General features: G+C 39.6%; 1 protein-coding gene across 2 annotated transcripts in view; it reads right to left on the reverse strand.

Annotated features, from left to right (window-relative positions):
* The window catches only part of FSIP1 (fibrous sheath interacting protein 1), a 211,105-nt gene that overhangs the window by 146,467 nt on the left and 48,149 nt on the right, over positions 1-16,489 (reverse strand). For both annotated transcript variants that reach the window (XM_010809205.4, NM_001193138.2), the window contains 2 exons: positions 15,392-15,502; positions 6,942-7,100 (listed from right to left, as the gene is read on the reverse strand). In XM_010809205.4, the coding sequence (XP_010807507.1) occupies positions 6,942-7,100; positions 15,392-15,502 (270 nt within the window). The remainder of the gene's footprint in view (positions 1-6,941; positions 7,101-15,391; positions 15,503-16,489) is intronic.

Raw genomic sequence — 16,489 nt, forward strand, 5'->3', positions numbered from 1 at the left:
TCATCTGTTGAAATGACTCCACAGGTACATTATCTGGGTCTCAGCAAGGGACATTCCCAGCCACAAGAATCACTGCATTTATGGCTTCCCCTTCAGGTCTCTATAATTCTTCCAATCCAGAGGTCATTTTTAGCATAAGCAAAGTTGCCCCCTATCATTGTTGACATTCCAACTTTCATCAGATTGCCACAGAAACAGCTCAAATTGTCATGCTGAAGAGGGAGGAGTTGGTTAATCCTCTGCTCATGCCCAATATGCTTACAATTTTGGATGGCAGATTCTTCTACCACAACTCTAGCCTCCCCAAGTTCCAGTACAATTTTTCTTTTCCCTAACCCCTGGTGCTAGTCTCTGAGTATCCCAGCATCCCTTATTGACTCCTTTCTTTTAATCTATGAATAGTTCTTTCATTTCATTATCTTCAAAATCCAACCTGGGTCAATTTCTGTTCCTTGCCCAGAACTCTGTGTATGTATGTGTGTATGTGCACACACTTGTTGAGAAATAGACTGGAAGGAAATTTAGCTTGATGGTAAATGGTAAGGTAAGGTAAAAATCTTGATTTTACCTTGTTTTTCTTAGACGCTTCTGTATTTCCTGAATTTTCTACAGTAAACCTATAGTGATTTCATATGCATAAAAATTATTTTTTATTTTTAGGAAAACAAAACATTACCAAGCCTATATTCATTCTGCCTTGACAACATGACTCTCTTTACCAAAACATACTGGTCTTAAGGTTAGATTTTAGCTGAGTTCTGCAAGTCACTTTTTCTTTCCTGGTCTCAACTTCTTCTGAGAAAGTTTCTTCCAGTTCTGAAAGCTGAGTCTGCAATTCACCACAGTTAAAGCCAAGGATATATAATATCTTTCCTCAGTCTTTGTCTCTGATAGCATAACCATATAGTACAAATATTTGAAAGACAGCATGTGATGAAAGCAGAGGCCAAGAAAAGGTAATCATCTGTTCTGGCAAAGATTGCATACTGGTATATTCAAGAAGCTCTGTGGTGCCAGGAGAGGTTCTGTTGTCACATCCAAGTGCCAATCAGTACCGTCTGTTTTCCTGATCATCAGAAAGATCTTGATTTCCTCTGGGTGAAAGTTTTTAGCAGATTTTCTGACCATGCATATTGTTTCTCTATTTCTTGAGTCATACAGAAATGCCTTTATTCAGTTAAAGTAAAATTCAGTTCCATAAAAATTCAGCTCTCTATAATATGCACAGAACATCTAAGGAGCCACAAGAATAGAACAGATCATGAGGTCAAGATATTTGCCGATTTGACTAATTGATTGCCTAGGGATTGTAAGTTCATGCTTAGAAAAATATCTGTGATGTTGACTGAGCCAACAGGGGTCTTTGAAGCTAAGTAAACCCATTTCTAAAAGCCAAATACAGAGGAAATTACTCACGCCTTCATAAGTTATCTGATATGAAAATAAGGCATTGAGTTAAGGGCCAGAAAAATACAAACCTGCCTAAACAAAGCCATCTTGCCCTGTGTTTTCAAGCTAATGGTATGCTTTTCCACAGGCTACTGCTATTTCCTGTCATCAGATGGATCTTTTGCCTGGCAGTACTAAAACTAAAGAAAAAAATCTTTTAGCCAGATTGTTTTTATCATTTTAAAATACTTCCATGAAATGAAAGAAATCTTGAGGCTTAGCATAGAAAAACCAAGAAATATAAATATAAACTTCAAAGTAATCTGTAAAACACAGGTAGCAAGAATTCCACAGATTTAATTGGGAATGTTTGCCACGTGGCGCAGTGGTAAAGAATCTGCCTGCCAATACAGGAGACACAAGAGATGCGGGTTCGATCCCTGGGTCGGGAAGATCCCCTGGAGGAGGGACCAAAAGGAGCCTGGCAGACTATGGTCCGTGGGGGTCACAAAGAGTCTGAATGACCAAGCTTGCACATGCACATGTTTGCCAGGTTAGAGGCAAGGATGTCTGAATTAACTTCCTGTTTATTCCTCAATCCACAAACCCATGCTCTCTTGGCATACTTCTATATTATTTTTTAATGAACAGATGGTCAATAAGATTTCTGTGCTTGTGACTAACATACCTAAAAAAACTCCTCAGTTCCTGACCTTGATCAGCATGTTAAGTAATTTGAGGTCAAGTGAACAGGATGGCCATTATTGGAACTCTGCAAATTCCTGGACTCAATAATAAAACATCTTTTAAGATTACACATCAAACCATGTTTTATATTTCCTCAAGGTTAGCTAACATTGAAACAGAAAGAGATCGAAAAACAGTTAAATGCTGGTCAAAATTTTCTTGGCAATAGAAGAGGTAAATACAGCTACAATTTTCCTCAATCAAATGTTTGTTAATATTTGTTGGTCTTATCAAAATCATATACAACTGAATCAACAGTTTAAGAACAAGAAAATAAATCGAGTTGAGGAAAACCTTTATAGTCAATTAAACTAGCTGACTTAAGAACAAAGAAATTCCTCATACGTCAATGAGAGCCATTTCTGAACATTCTCTCCCAACCAGGAAAACAAAATCTAATGATGAACTGGAATGCTAGATTTAATAAGACTGATTGCATGAGAGATGAATAAATTACACTTCTTTACAAGAGCCAAACTGAATAGAATTTATTATTGAATCCAGTTGCTAAGGACTTAAACTGAGTGCTTACATAACGCCTATATCTTGGATATTTCCGGAGAAAGCTGGAATGTAACACAGCTGCAAATAAGAAATACAGTAACTAAATTATAGAACATCACTCAATTTTATGGTGGGATTTACAGTACGTGGAAAGAAATAACTGATTTGTTGGAGGTTAGGGGATGGATACAAAAAGGTATGCACAGTTAAACCGCAGATCCTAAGGAAAAAAATTGCTTCAATTAGTTCTCTTTTGCTATGATGAATGAAAATAAAAAGCAGATGTAAAACTGCAACCACATGATATTACTCACATTACAGCAACAGCAGCCATTCTTTCTTCTGAAAGTGACCACAAGCTTTGTTTTACACTAAAGAAATCAGACATGTGAAAGCCAAATGCTGCTTTTAAAACATCTCCATGAAGCTAACAGCAAGGGCACCTACATGAGAACATTGTAATCCATAAGGAAGAGATTCCTCATCTGCCCCTTTCACAACCAATACTTCCTTCATCTCAGAGTCACCTCTCTGCTGCTGCTAAGTCACTTCAGTCGTGTCCGACTCTGTGTGACCCCATAGACAGCAGCCCACCAGGCTCCCCCGTCCCTGGGACTCTCCAGGCAAGAACACTGGAGTGGGTTGCCATTTCCTTCTCCAATGCATGAAAGTGAAAAGTGAAAGTGAAGTCGCTCAGTCGTGTCCGACTCTTCGAGACCCCAGGGACTGCAGCCCACCAGGCTCCTCCATCCATGAGATTTTTCAGGCAAGAGTACTGGAGTGGGGTGCCATCGCCTTCTCCAACTCTCTGGAGCCCCTCAAATTATTGATTCATCCTGGGCTTATGTGCCTACCAGTTTAGCATCTTATTGTTTCCACAGTCAGGTAAGTCAGAAACCCTGCGTGTTTCAACTTGTTTGGGAACTTATTTTCTTGATCAAAATTTTAAAACTTTCAAATGAATTTTTAAAATATCACTCCTTATTAAAATACCACTCCTTCATCAAACTTTCCTTTCCCTGTGTTCCCCAAGCATATGTTTTCCATACTTCTCATAAGATAAGTTCCCATACTGTGGTACTTCTTTCACTGAATGGTCGGCCCACTGCACAAATTGGTCTATGTTTATATGTCCTATCCTCTAGTACCCTACAAGCTGCTTTAAGGTCAGAAGTAAAGCCACATACTAATCTGGATACTCAACTTCCACCACCACGTCATCTCTCATGAAATAACAGGCATTCAAAGACGTTTTGATGGCCTGGGCAGGGGCTGGGCAAGTTACTTAAATGCAAGAAGTAGGCCCATGTTTTGTAGGCAACACAATATGGCGTGATGGATGGTGTAGCAAATTGGAGAACTTGTGCTTCATGGAAAGCAGCAGTTGCTACTCAGCTCAGTCCTATACTTTGTCAATCAGTGCTTCAAGCCTAATGTTGCCAGATTTTCTAATCTTTCAAAAGAAACTAGAAATCTGGACTTTTTATATGAGTTCACCCATTTTCACCAGTTTTCAACCTCATGCTATGTGATGGTGGCCTTCTCCAGGGACTCTGACCTCCTCTACCTCACTCACTGGTTTCTCTTCCTCCTCCTATCCCTCACTTGAAATGAACTCTCTTGATATTCCTTACGGATGAGCTTTCTCCCTCTCCTCTGAACCAGCAAAGCACTTTGCTCATAGCCTTCTATTGTTCTTACCTATGATGTCTTGTACCACAGTTATCTATATATATTCTGTGCCTCTCACAAGGCAATAAGTTTCTTAAGTCACTTATTATATTAATAATAACATCTTTTGGGGTCAAACACTGTGCTAAGTATTTTACACATATTAACTTATAACTCACCTACACTTTAAAAGAACCCTCAGGAATAATATTATCATGACTATTTTACAGATGAAGAAACTGAGGTTTAAAGTGCTTCTAATTAACACCCAAGTCCTCAGAGCCAGTAAGTGGAAAAGCCAGAACCTGAAACAAGGCTTTCTCACCCCACAGTTCTATATGTGCCTGACTCATCTTTAAACGCTCTACAATTCCTTGCATACAGTGAGCACTTGATTAACATTTGTTTAATTGATTGTTGAAAATAGAAATTTATATTCCACTTAAAAGACATTTTTTTCTTAAGGAACATGGAGAAAAATTACTGATGAGTTAATGGTTTGCAGAAAGCTTAAAAAACCATGACTGTGCGTTATGAATATTTGTGTTCAGCAATAGATTGGAGGCCATTCATCAACTGAATAGATATGCAGGGTTTATCCTGAGATACTTTTCAGTGTATTATTCAAAGAGAATTCCAATCCAAAAATAATATCCGTAAAGTAATCTGCCATGCTAGCATTTCTAGCCTGAAAATTCAATGTGCAATACTGGTTTTAGTTAGAAATGAGGAAATGCCAACAGGAGATTTAATAAAAGCTCAAAAGATTTTTTTTTTTTTTTTTGCATACAAGGAGCATTAATTACCTCCTTTCAATAACTAGGATGTTACATTTCTGTTTCTGCATCCAGTAGGAGTCCCAAAATGCAGTTTTATCTTTTCTCTAAATATAGTTTGTTTCACATAAAAATATATAATATCAGTATGTTACAACTAAGTAATGTACTGGTTTTCCCTTTTATTATTTTTTAAATATTTTGTTTAAATCATAAATGCTAACTTTGAAATGTGATTTAGATGACAATGACAGCATCTGATCATTGTCATCTAACAAATTTCTAAATTCTAAGTTTCTCTTTCAAGAATAACATTTGATGATTGTGAAAAAGACATTTTCTGTATTTTGGACCATTATCCAGCTTTGAGATCTCAGCAGCCTTTGAAATCTAACAACAATAACAACAACAAAAATCAGCTATAACAGAGAAAGAACAAAGAATATCCCTGAACAATTTTATTCCCCTGTCCTGGCTTCCTCCTTTTGGGAATGGGTACCCAGTAAACATAAATAAACTAGCAGCAAAAATGCTGATGTGTCAAAGTCCTGGGGTATATTTGGGTGAGGACAGAGATTCTATAGTTCTTAGAACTCTGCCCCTAGTCCAGAAAACAGTGGTTCCCACTACCACCACCGAGCTGTGTAAAGGGCTCAGAGGCAGCTGTGCCTGGTCCTTAGGAATGTAATTTAAGGAAGCTGTGATGACTCCATAAAGGTTCCCTCACAACCAAACTTTCTTGGGAGCATATTAACACTGCTCCCTTCCCTTAAGGTAGTTCAACTGACCCAAATCCAGATCCCTAACCTTCAACTGACAGCTTGAAGAAAAGATTCACTATAAATAAGAATTATTACCTATAGACTACTGATATTATTTACATTTTTAAAAAAACAAGTAAAATCACATGCATCTAATATCGTAAGAAAATGATTTGGCGATATGTTTACAAAATTGATGGAGGATTAGTAGACTAACAAATGACCAGCCATTTTCTCTTCAGGCAAAATTACCACCCAACTGCAAACTAGATCCCACAAAATACTGACACCTAGGGCAGGAAAAGAATTTACTTTTCCAAAGATGCTGCCATTCTTCTGCTCTTCTTCACCTTCCACGAGCTACATAAAAGAATATCTGGGGGAACTATCAAGTGAAGAATCCTCACAGGATAGAGGTCATCAGCATGGCGAGCTTCGTTGTTTAGTCACTCAGTTGAGTCTGGCTCTTTGAGACCCCGTGGACTGTAGCCCAGCAGGCTCCTCTGTCCATGGGATTCTCCAGGCAAGAATACTGGAGTGGGTTGCCATTTCCTTCTCCAGGGGATCTTCCTGACCCAAGGATTGAACCCACATCTCCTACAAGTCTCCTGTACTGCAGGCAGCTTTCTTTACCACTGAGCCACAGGGAAACCCATATGGTGAGCTTCACTGCTTGTTAAATTAAAGGAGCTAGAAGAATGTGGCAGAGTAAGGGACAGGTGACTATCATTGCTAACTCCTAGAACCAAGGAACAGACAGAAATAAAGCTCTCAAAGGAATGAGTACTGCATTGATTCTCTTCCCTCTCCTCTCCTCTGTTCATGATCAAGAATTAGCTTAAGTCATAAAGATATTAAAATAAATATTTCCTCAGTAACCCCATCCTAGCAAATTATCAACTGAAAGAACAATGAACAGAAAGTCAGCCAGGGAAAATACACACTGCTGTGGAAATCACTATCACTACAATTATAGTCATGGGAAAAGCAACTGGGAAGAAATCTCTTTAGTTAACAAGAAGATTGTCAAACGATGTGAACTAGCGTAGGTACATACAAACCTGAAATCTATAGGCTCTTGAATCAAATATACCTTATCATTCTGATGTTCTGGTCTTGGAGAAGAGCTGAAAATTGTTGGGTAGGTGGCAGAAAGTTCTTGGAGTTTTGTATCAATTTCAGCAAGCTGCTGATGCTGGGTGACTGCAAGCGTGTATCCTTCTCCTGGGACCAGCCAGCCACACTGACCTCCCTAAAAGGAAACAAGGGTCACCAGGTCATTCTCACACTACATTTTTCCCAAAATATACCTTTCAAACAGCCACATCAATGCTCCTCACAAAAACAAATAAAAATTTTAAATTAAAAAAATAGAATTAACTTGGGATAGTACAAGAAAAAATTAAATAGTTTAAGGTTTCATTATCTGCCAACTCTGCATATTCTTATATTTTGCAGGGTTTTCCCACTATGGAATAAATCTCTTAGCCTCAAAGTCTGAGTCTCGTAATATCCATATTTCTCCACTCTGGAAAAGTGGTTTGTTGAATAGGAAGAAATCATGTTTACACTATAGTGGACATGTTATTTTCAAAATTTGTCCCTGAAAAGTAATTGAGTCTATAAACTCAGTTGTTTGGGTTTCAAGATCACAACTGGCCATTCAACCAACATTAGTTTCTCTTTTTTATTTTTAGTTTTATAAATTAATTTTTATCAGAGTATCGTTGCTTTACAATGTTGTATTGTTTTCCACTGTACAGCAAAATGAATATATGTATATGTGTACTTTGGCCACCTCATGCAAAGAGTTGACTCATTGGAAAAGACGCTGATGCTGGGAGGGATTGGGGGCAGGAGGAGAAGGGGATGACAGAGGATGAGATGGCTGGATGGCATCACCAACTCGATGGACATGAGATTGAGTGAACTCCGGGAGTTGGTGATGGACAGAGAGGCCTGGTGTGCTGTGATTCATGGGGTCGCAAAGAGTTGGACACGACTGAGCAACTGAACTGAACTGAACTGATACCTATATCCCCCCCTTTGGATTTCCTTCCCATTCAGGTCACAACCGAGCATTAAGTAGAGTTCTTTGCTCTATATGGTATGTTCTCATTAGTTATCTATTTTATACATAGTATCAACAATGTATATGTGTCAATCTCAATTTTAGTTTCTTCATAGGTTAAAAGCCATTCATAATATTTCATTCAAAAATCCCCTACTGGACATATGTATACCTATGGTTGATTCATGTTGATGTTTGGCAGAAAATAACAAAATTCTGTAAAGCAATTATCCTTCAATTAAAAAATAGATTAAAAAAATTTTTTAAATCCCCTACTGTGGGGAGGCCTTATACTGGGCACTAGTGATTCAATATGAATCTCACACATTCCTGCCTTTAGGAGTTCTCAGTCCCTTGACAGCAAAGATTTTAACAAGGTGTGAAAAGTATTGGTAAATCCAGGGCTCCACGGGGATCAGGGAGGGTCAACTAGCCTCTCTGAACAGGAAAGAGCAAGGATAAAAAGTGTTTGGAGAAGGCTTCCTAAAGGAAATAATCAATCTTAGTAACATCTTAGAGAAACAACACAATTAGCTGTGCACTTTAAAACTGGAGCTGGTGAGGGTGAGATGGTAGGCAGAAAATCCAGTTAAGAAGAAAAAGCCACAATCTAAAAGAAAAGTGATGAGTGTCTGAACTTGGAATGTTTCCTAGGAATGCAGAACACAGAACCAATTCCAGAGATACTTAGGAAGCAGAATGTACAGAATCTGGAAATAATTTGATGGAAGAATGAGGGAGGAGTATGAATCAAGAATAAAAACCAAATTTCTGATTTTTATCAACTAGGGGGATAGTGGTCATATGGATCAAAATAAGGAATATCCAGACACACAGTAGGTTTAAGGAGGCAAATGATAATGAATTCTGTTCGGGGCCTTTCAATATTCACAGATATCCCTAGGATATCCACAGATTATGTCAGATAGTTAAATATGTTTGTCTGAAGTTCAAGATAGAGACTTGGAAATAAGTATTTTGGACTCACCCATAATTCTATAGTGATTCAAACCCTCAGAGCATGGGAATGGGTGAGGTCACAAAGAGAAGCGTGAAGACAGAAGACCCATGAAGAACACTAACAACAAAGGGGCAGATGGAGGGCAAGGAAGCATGAGAATTTCATGCCCTTTGGTTTCATGACTCTAAAACCAGGGATCAATCCCTAAGTGGTAACCAGAAAAAGTACATGCAAAAACTTATGCAGAAAGACTTAACATGTGTCTCTCCCTGGCCCCAGCATCCTATCTCCGTTCCTGCTTCAGTGACACTAATACTGCATAAGCCTCTCTAGGGAACAGGTCCCCACCAGACACTCCTTCTCCCTACCCACTGACATCAAGAAGACAAGCAAATGAACTAGATTCAGTCAATTGGAAGTAAACACCCTGCCTGGACTTAGACTGTTGAGGGAGAGAGAGATTCAAAGATGCCAGGAAGGTGGGAAGAGATTAACCGTGACAGCAACAGCAGCGAGGAGCCAGTGTTGGAGCAGGGAAGGCGGCGGCAGTGCTCGCTAGCATGGGTGTCTGGCGGCTGGCGGCTGCAGTGCAACCCTGAACCAGCCTGCTTCTGAGGAGTTTCTAGGGCCATTTTTCTGTCTATTTTTTCTGGCCATTTGCTTGATTTCTGCCTGGTTTACAAACTTGGTCCTTCAAACTTTCACTGTACCTTTGAGGTACCCAAGTCTCCCAAAAAATTCATTTTCTCCCTTTTTTAACCAAAATTTGCCTCCATTTCTGGCAACCCAAAACACTGAATTTTTTTGCCATGTTACTTATAATAAAGGATAATTTCAAAAAGTCTGAAAATAGGGAGAAAGTGAGATTATACTATATCCATATAAGATATACTATAGCAATAAACATTTAAAATATACTTGCAAGTTGGCATATGAAAATTATACATAATTATAAAAAATCTAATTAGTCATAAATAAATTCTGATCTTTTTTCCTAAGTAAAAGTGATATAAATACTGTATGACCTAAGAGAAATAAGAATCTGACACACACACAAAATAAAAACTATGGAATCAATGATTAAATATTGGTTAATAAATTTTAAATTCTTGTTTGAATGGAATTCTTTTTAAGTGACTGAAGTAAAAGAAACTGTTCAACTAAGTGCAGCAGAAATTGAAATGTTTCATGTTTTATACTGTAACAGAAGGAAATTGTGTGTTGTTGTTTAGTCGCTCTGTCATGTCTGACTCTTTGCAACCCCATGGACTGCAGCACGCCAGACTTCCCTGTCCTTTACCATCTCCCAAAGTTTGATCAAAGATATGTCCATTGAGTTGGTGATGCCCTCCAACCATTTCATCCTCTGTTGTCCCCTTCTCCTCCTGCCTTCAATCTTTCCCAGCATCAGGGTCTTTTCTAATGAGTTGGCTCCTCTCATTAGCTGGCCAAAGTACTGCACCTTCAGCTTCAGCATCAGTCCTTCCAATGAATATTCAGTGTTGATTTCCTTCAAGATTGACTGGTTTGATCTCTGTGCTGTCCAAGGGGCCCTGAAGAGTCTTCTCCAGCACCACAGTCCAAAAGCATCAATTCTTCAGCGCTCAGCCTTTTTTATCATCCAGCACTTACATTGTACACGACTACTGGAAAAACCATAACTTTGACTATACGGACCTTTGTCAGCAAAGTAATGTCTCTGCTTTTCTAATTCACTGTCTAGGTTGGTCATAGCTTTTCTTTCAAGGAGCAAGCATCTTTTAATTTGATGGCTGCAGTCACCATCCACAGTGATTTTAGAGCCCAAGAAAATAAAGTTTGTCACTGTTTCCATTGTTTCCCCATCTATTTGTCATGAAGTGATGGGATGCCATAATCTTCATTTTTTGAACATTGAGTTTTAAGCCAGCTTTTTCACTCTCCTCTTTCACCTTCATCAAGAGACTCTTTAGTTCCTCTTTGCTTTCTGCCTTAAGGGTGGTATCATCTGGGTATCTGTGGTTATTGATATTTCCCCTGGCAATCTTGATTCCAGCTTGCGCTTCATCCAGCCCAGCATTTTGAATGATGTACTCTGCAAATAAATTAAATAAGCAGGGTGACAATATACAGCCTTGATGTACTCCTTTCCCAATTTGGAACCAGTCCATTGTTCCACATCTGGTTCTAACTGTTGCTTCTTGACCTGCATACAGGTATTTAACATGTAGTAGATGATGTTGGAGAAGGCAATGGCACCCCACTGCAGTACTCTTGCCTGGAAAATCCCATGGACGGAGGAGCCTGGTAGGCTGCAGTCCATGGGGTCGCTAAGAGTCGGACACGCCTGAGCAAGTTCACTTTGACTTTTCACTTTCATGCACTGGAGGAGGAAATGGCAACCCACTCCAGTGTTCTTGCCTGGAGAATCCCAGGGACAGAGGAGCCTGGTGGGCTGCCGTCTATGGGGTCACACAGAGTCGGACATGACTGAAGTGACTTAGCAGCAGCAGCAGCAGATGATGTACGTGTTTCTGCCTACACTTGCAATGTGTAGGAATCTCGCCTCCCTAAGACAGAACCCAGAAAATGCTTTTCACCACCTGCTTTACAGCTAGGATTCAGGCCAGAATGAGGGTCTACAATCAGATTCACCCGTCTAGTATTGATTTAGATGTGAGGAATTTAAGATCTGATGCAAAACCCATTTTGCTGGGAAGGGTGACAGCAGAGGCTTCCGGCTTTGGGGAAAGTCATTAGTAGTTGTGAGTTCCCAACACAGGGAAAAATCTTTAACAAATTCAAAGTATCCTAGACAAATTGAAGAGAACATTACATCCATGGAATGAAACATGCCACTGTAAGGAACAACCAGCAGGCATGAGTTCTGAGGAATTCAAACATAATTACCATGTTAGTCATCTTTATGTTGGATTTGTCAGAGGTGAAGTGGCAGAGCACTCCAAAAGGACATACAGATACTTGAAAGAATACAGCAAATCCGAAGCATGGCAACAAGTCTGGTACCGTTTCAGGAAACAATAGATAGATCAGTCCCTTCCTCAAAATGGCAGTCCCTTCCTGCCACATTCACGTCTTCCTCCTCTGATCTCTATTCCATCATGTGTCACCACCTATCCGGCGTCATAGAATCTCCATATAAAATATCTCCCACATCAGATAATGAAAAAGGACACCTTCTCCTCAGAGGACTTGCAGAAAGAACTTTCAGCAAATATTAGTTTAAAAAATAATAATAACTGTAAAAATAGCAACAATCTCAAAAGAGGGCTGCACAAGCAAAGTAAGCAAAATAGAGATGTTTGAAATTCAACTCAGAAAACTGTAAAATGAATGTAGATGAGCAAAAGGACAAAAAGGATAAAGATTATGAGAAAAATACTTGAAGGCCTGGAGGAGAGATCCTGGAGGAGATTCTATACCCATGTATGGGCTTGGTACATAGACTGACCTGGTCCCCTTTTCCAATGTCCTCCTCCTTCACCTTTCTCTGCTAAAATAACAAGAAGTAAAATCCTTGGATCCCCGGTCTTGACTGCACAGCTGTATGAAATGAATGACCATGTGCAGTCTTAGCTTGGCCGGTGAGGTGCAGGTGGAAGTCATGGGGAGACCACAGCTTCCCAAGCGAAAAGGCAAAGCTTCAGAGGTATCTCTTTTACCCTTTCCTTTCCCCCTTTCTTTCTGCCTGGAAAATTTACACATTATCTACAGATATAGCAGTCATCTTGCATGCTGAAAAACAAAAACACATTAAGACCATGAGTCAAGAAGATCAAAAGACACTAGCTACTTACACTTGGATTTCTTGTCACAAAAAAAAAAAAAGTAGGTTTCTTATTTAAGTCATGGTTTTTAAAGTTTTCTGTGACTTGCAGTTAATCCCATTCCCACCTGATACCCACTTTATAGGAAGCCCAAAAGGAAAGAAAAAGAGATGACAGAAGAGAAGAAATAACAGAAGATAATTTTCTGAACAGATGAAAAAATTGAACCTTCATGTAAAAAGTGCCTACATAGAAGATGCCATGCAAGACAAAAATATTTTTAAAGATGTACACAAATAAGTTCTGACAAAATTGGTGAACTCAAAAATAAAGAGAAAAATCCTACAAGCTTCCAGAAAGGATTTTACATCTAGAATTTAGTTAACACCATTTAAAGCTACCATTTGAAGCCATCATTCAAGGGGGAGATATGGGCTTCCCTGGTAGCTCAGCAGTTAAAGCATCTGCCAGCAATGCAGGAGACCCGGGTTGGATCCCTGGGTTGGGAAGATCCCCTGGAGAAGGAAATGGCAACCCACTCCAGTATTCTTGCCTGGAGAATCCCATGGACAGAGGAGCCTGGTGGGCTACAGTCCACGGGGTCACAAAGAGTTGGACACGACTGAGAGACTTCACTTTCACTTTCACTTTTCAAGTGGGAGAAGAATTAATTTTTGAATATGCAAACACTCAAAAATTATCTACACACCATCATATTTAGGGGAATTCTTTTAATTCCAGAAAAATAACTCAGGAAAAATGATTTTGACCCCATGGACTGTAGCCCACCAGGCTCCTCTTTCCATGGGATTTTCCAGGCAAGAATATTGCAATGGGTTGCCATTTCCTCCTCCAGGGGATCTTCCTGACCCAGGGATCAAACTCACAACTCCTGCCTCTCCTCCATTGCAGCCAATTCTTTACCACTGAGCCATCAGAGAAGCCCCAATAAACAATTAGTTGAGTTTAAATACACAGGTAATAAGGCGGTTTTAAAATTTGGCTACTGTTGAGAAAGATTCCTGAAATATAAGAAGCATACTATTTTTAAAAGGAAAACTTATAACATCCTGAAAAGGAAAACTTATAACATCCTGGAACTAAAATTCCAAGTGATTTCAATGCATTCTAGAGAAATGGGAGAAGAGGGAAATCAAAGCATACCAAAGATCCTGCCCTGTTAAGACGTAAGATTTTAGAAATTAATTAATTATTGAAGAACCTCTAGAAAGGAAAGCAGCCCACTGCCAACACTCTGATCCTAGTCCAGTGAGACCATTTTAGATTTCTGTCCAGGAGAAACTGAGCTGAGAAGACCTAACTTTCTAAGGTGACAGAACTGGGAAGTGACAGATCCTGCTTTCTAGCCAGTCTGCCAAAGCCAGCACTCAACCACTCTCCTAAACCACCTCCAGTGTCTGCAGATCCATTTTCCATTTCGCCAGAACACAGTGTCAGCTGTGAATACATAACCTGGAGGAATATACACCAGCCTTTCTTGGAGTGGGAATTATAGAGAATTGGTTTTTTTTTAATCTGAATTTCTAGTTTCTCTTGACAAATTGGAGGATCCAGGCAGCCCTGGGCAGGGATTTCTAGGCAGCAGCAGCCACTGACTGGCATACTGGCCCAGGTATTGCTGCACATGCACTGCTTTTTAGCCAGAGCTAAAACTGCCCTCTGAACCTACATGTCTTAGGCTGGGTTCCCTAGACCCAGAACCTGAGGCAGAGATTCCTGTTTAAGTGACTTAGCGGAAGAGTGCTTTCAGGATTAGAGGTGTGAGGAAAGCAGGCTAGGAACAAGGGAACAAAGCCAGACAAGGGTGTTGTCTCAGCTGAAGACCGACTGACCCCTGAGGAAGCTCTGGAGGACAAACTGCAGCACACAGCTCATCCTATTTCAAGGTGAGGAAACAAAGGGGCCGGGCGGGGTCGGGGGGGCGGGTGCCATCCTTTCCTGGACTGGTCAGCTCCCATTTGGCCCAGGACAATTCTCCAGAGAAGGAGTCACAGCAGGGGATGGATGCGCAGATGTGCTAGGTAAAAGGCTGCTCCAGGGTGTCAGCAGCAGTCACCGTATTATCTCTATTAAACACAGGAGAATAAAAATTAGATGACAGCGCTAAGAGTTTCAAGGAACACAGGACAATGTATTTCTTTGTGGAAGTAAGAACAGAGCTAGAAGTTTAGTATGCAAACAAGTGCAAATGTTGAGCCTGCGTTACTCACGTGACCTGCCCAGGCCCTGTAAATACTCACATTCACACCATGGATTCACTCCTCAGACTCAGCCTGTGCTTGCCCCAGACTCTTCAGGGAACTGAATACCCAACATTACCTGGACAGGAGCTGGATGGTGCTCTTAAGGATTACTAAAGATTACACTGAAATTATGTGGAATTGGTTTAGGGATAATAAGAAATGTCCAAAAAAAAGGATCCAGAGAAACATATCTCTATGTCATCAATGAGCAAGCCCGTCACATCACAGGCAGAGGGTATTATTGTGAAAACCAACGTGTAGGCCACTCTTATAATGCCATAAGAGAGTCAATAATGAATCAACAAGAATAAATTGGAAAATTTCGATAAAAATAAAATTGTAAAACAGGATTTTTTTAAGTTAAAAATATTGCCTCATAATTTGAAAAATTACTGCAATTTTTGCTATTTGATCAACAATATGATTTTAAAAATAAAAATTAAGACATGTGGAGCCTGTAGAATATCAGAGTTTACTTACCTCAGAACTGGACAGCCCTGAATCACTATCGTCTAAGTCCTTCAAAAGTTCAACCAGCTTTTCCTTTTCTCTGTCAATCATAACCACAGGTTTTCCTGAATTCTTGGCCAACTACAGAATGTATCAAAAGAAAATATTAAATACTCAAAGCAACTCATAGTTCAGGAAAAATTAAAATGGAATCTGAGGCTTCTACAATACAGATTCACTAAGGCAAAATTTGTTATATTAGGCATTTTCATTTGCTGGGTAATTTTGTTTTATTCTAAATTTTGGAAGAGCTCCATTATCCAAGCAAAGATATTCAACCATCTCAACAAACATTTTATATAAAAAATAAAACATGGGCAGTTTGCAAACCTCTCTTTATATTAAATGTATCAAATGCAACATACTTGCTGAGACATTTGGGAGGAATCTTACCACTTTCTATGTGATATATATCCACTAAATGAAACGGCTTTTAAGTTTCAAGACTATCACATCAGGAGTTTAAATAGGATTCAGTTACTATTGATAAAAGGAAAAAGGAAAATCTATGGTGGAACTGCTATCTGTGTCAGCAAGAACTTGGATGTGGGGAAAACCCTACTGCTCTTGGAAAATTATACATTAAGTCAACAAACAATGAGCCAGTGCAAAAAGAGCAAGCTGGCAAAGGTTTCTTTCAGATCATAGGAACATGGAGCACATAAAAGTCAAGAGTCCCAGAGGCCAGTCCTGGCAGTGGCAGGCTGACCCATGAATCCAGTCTCCCTGGAAAAGACATGCTAATTGTGGAAAACATCAGGCTTGAACTATGAAGAATTACTTAACTCTCTCCTCTTAAAATGTCACACTTATCAATGTAGCTTTCTAGTGACTTAACTGCCTGAGTGGCTTGCCATGAACCTTCTGTTCACCATACTTTTATTTCTTGCTATAAATTATTTCACATTCTGGTCGAATACAGGAGTCCTTGTGCCCTTGGTTAGTCTAAGTCTGCCTGGAGGACAAACCAAGTCAGACTGCACAGCCTTTAAAACCAAGTTAAGCCTCTATATCAGTGAGCTAATCAAAGCAAGAGACAAACAACAGGCTGCTCCAGGAGCTGGGAGA

The sequence above is a fragment of the Bos taurus genome, chromosome 10 (genome assembly GCF_002263795.3).
Source record: "Bos taurus isolate L1 Dominette 01449 registration number 42190680 breed Hereford chromosome 10, ARS-UCD2.0, whole genome shotgun sequence".
In the NCBI taxonomy this organism is placed as follows: Eukaryota; Metazoa; Chordata; class Mammalia; order Artiodactyla; family Bovidae; genus Bos; species Bos taurus.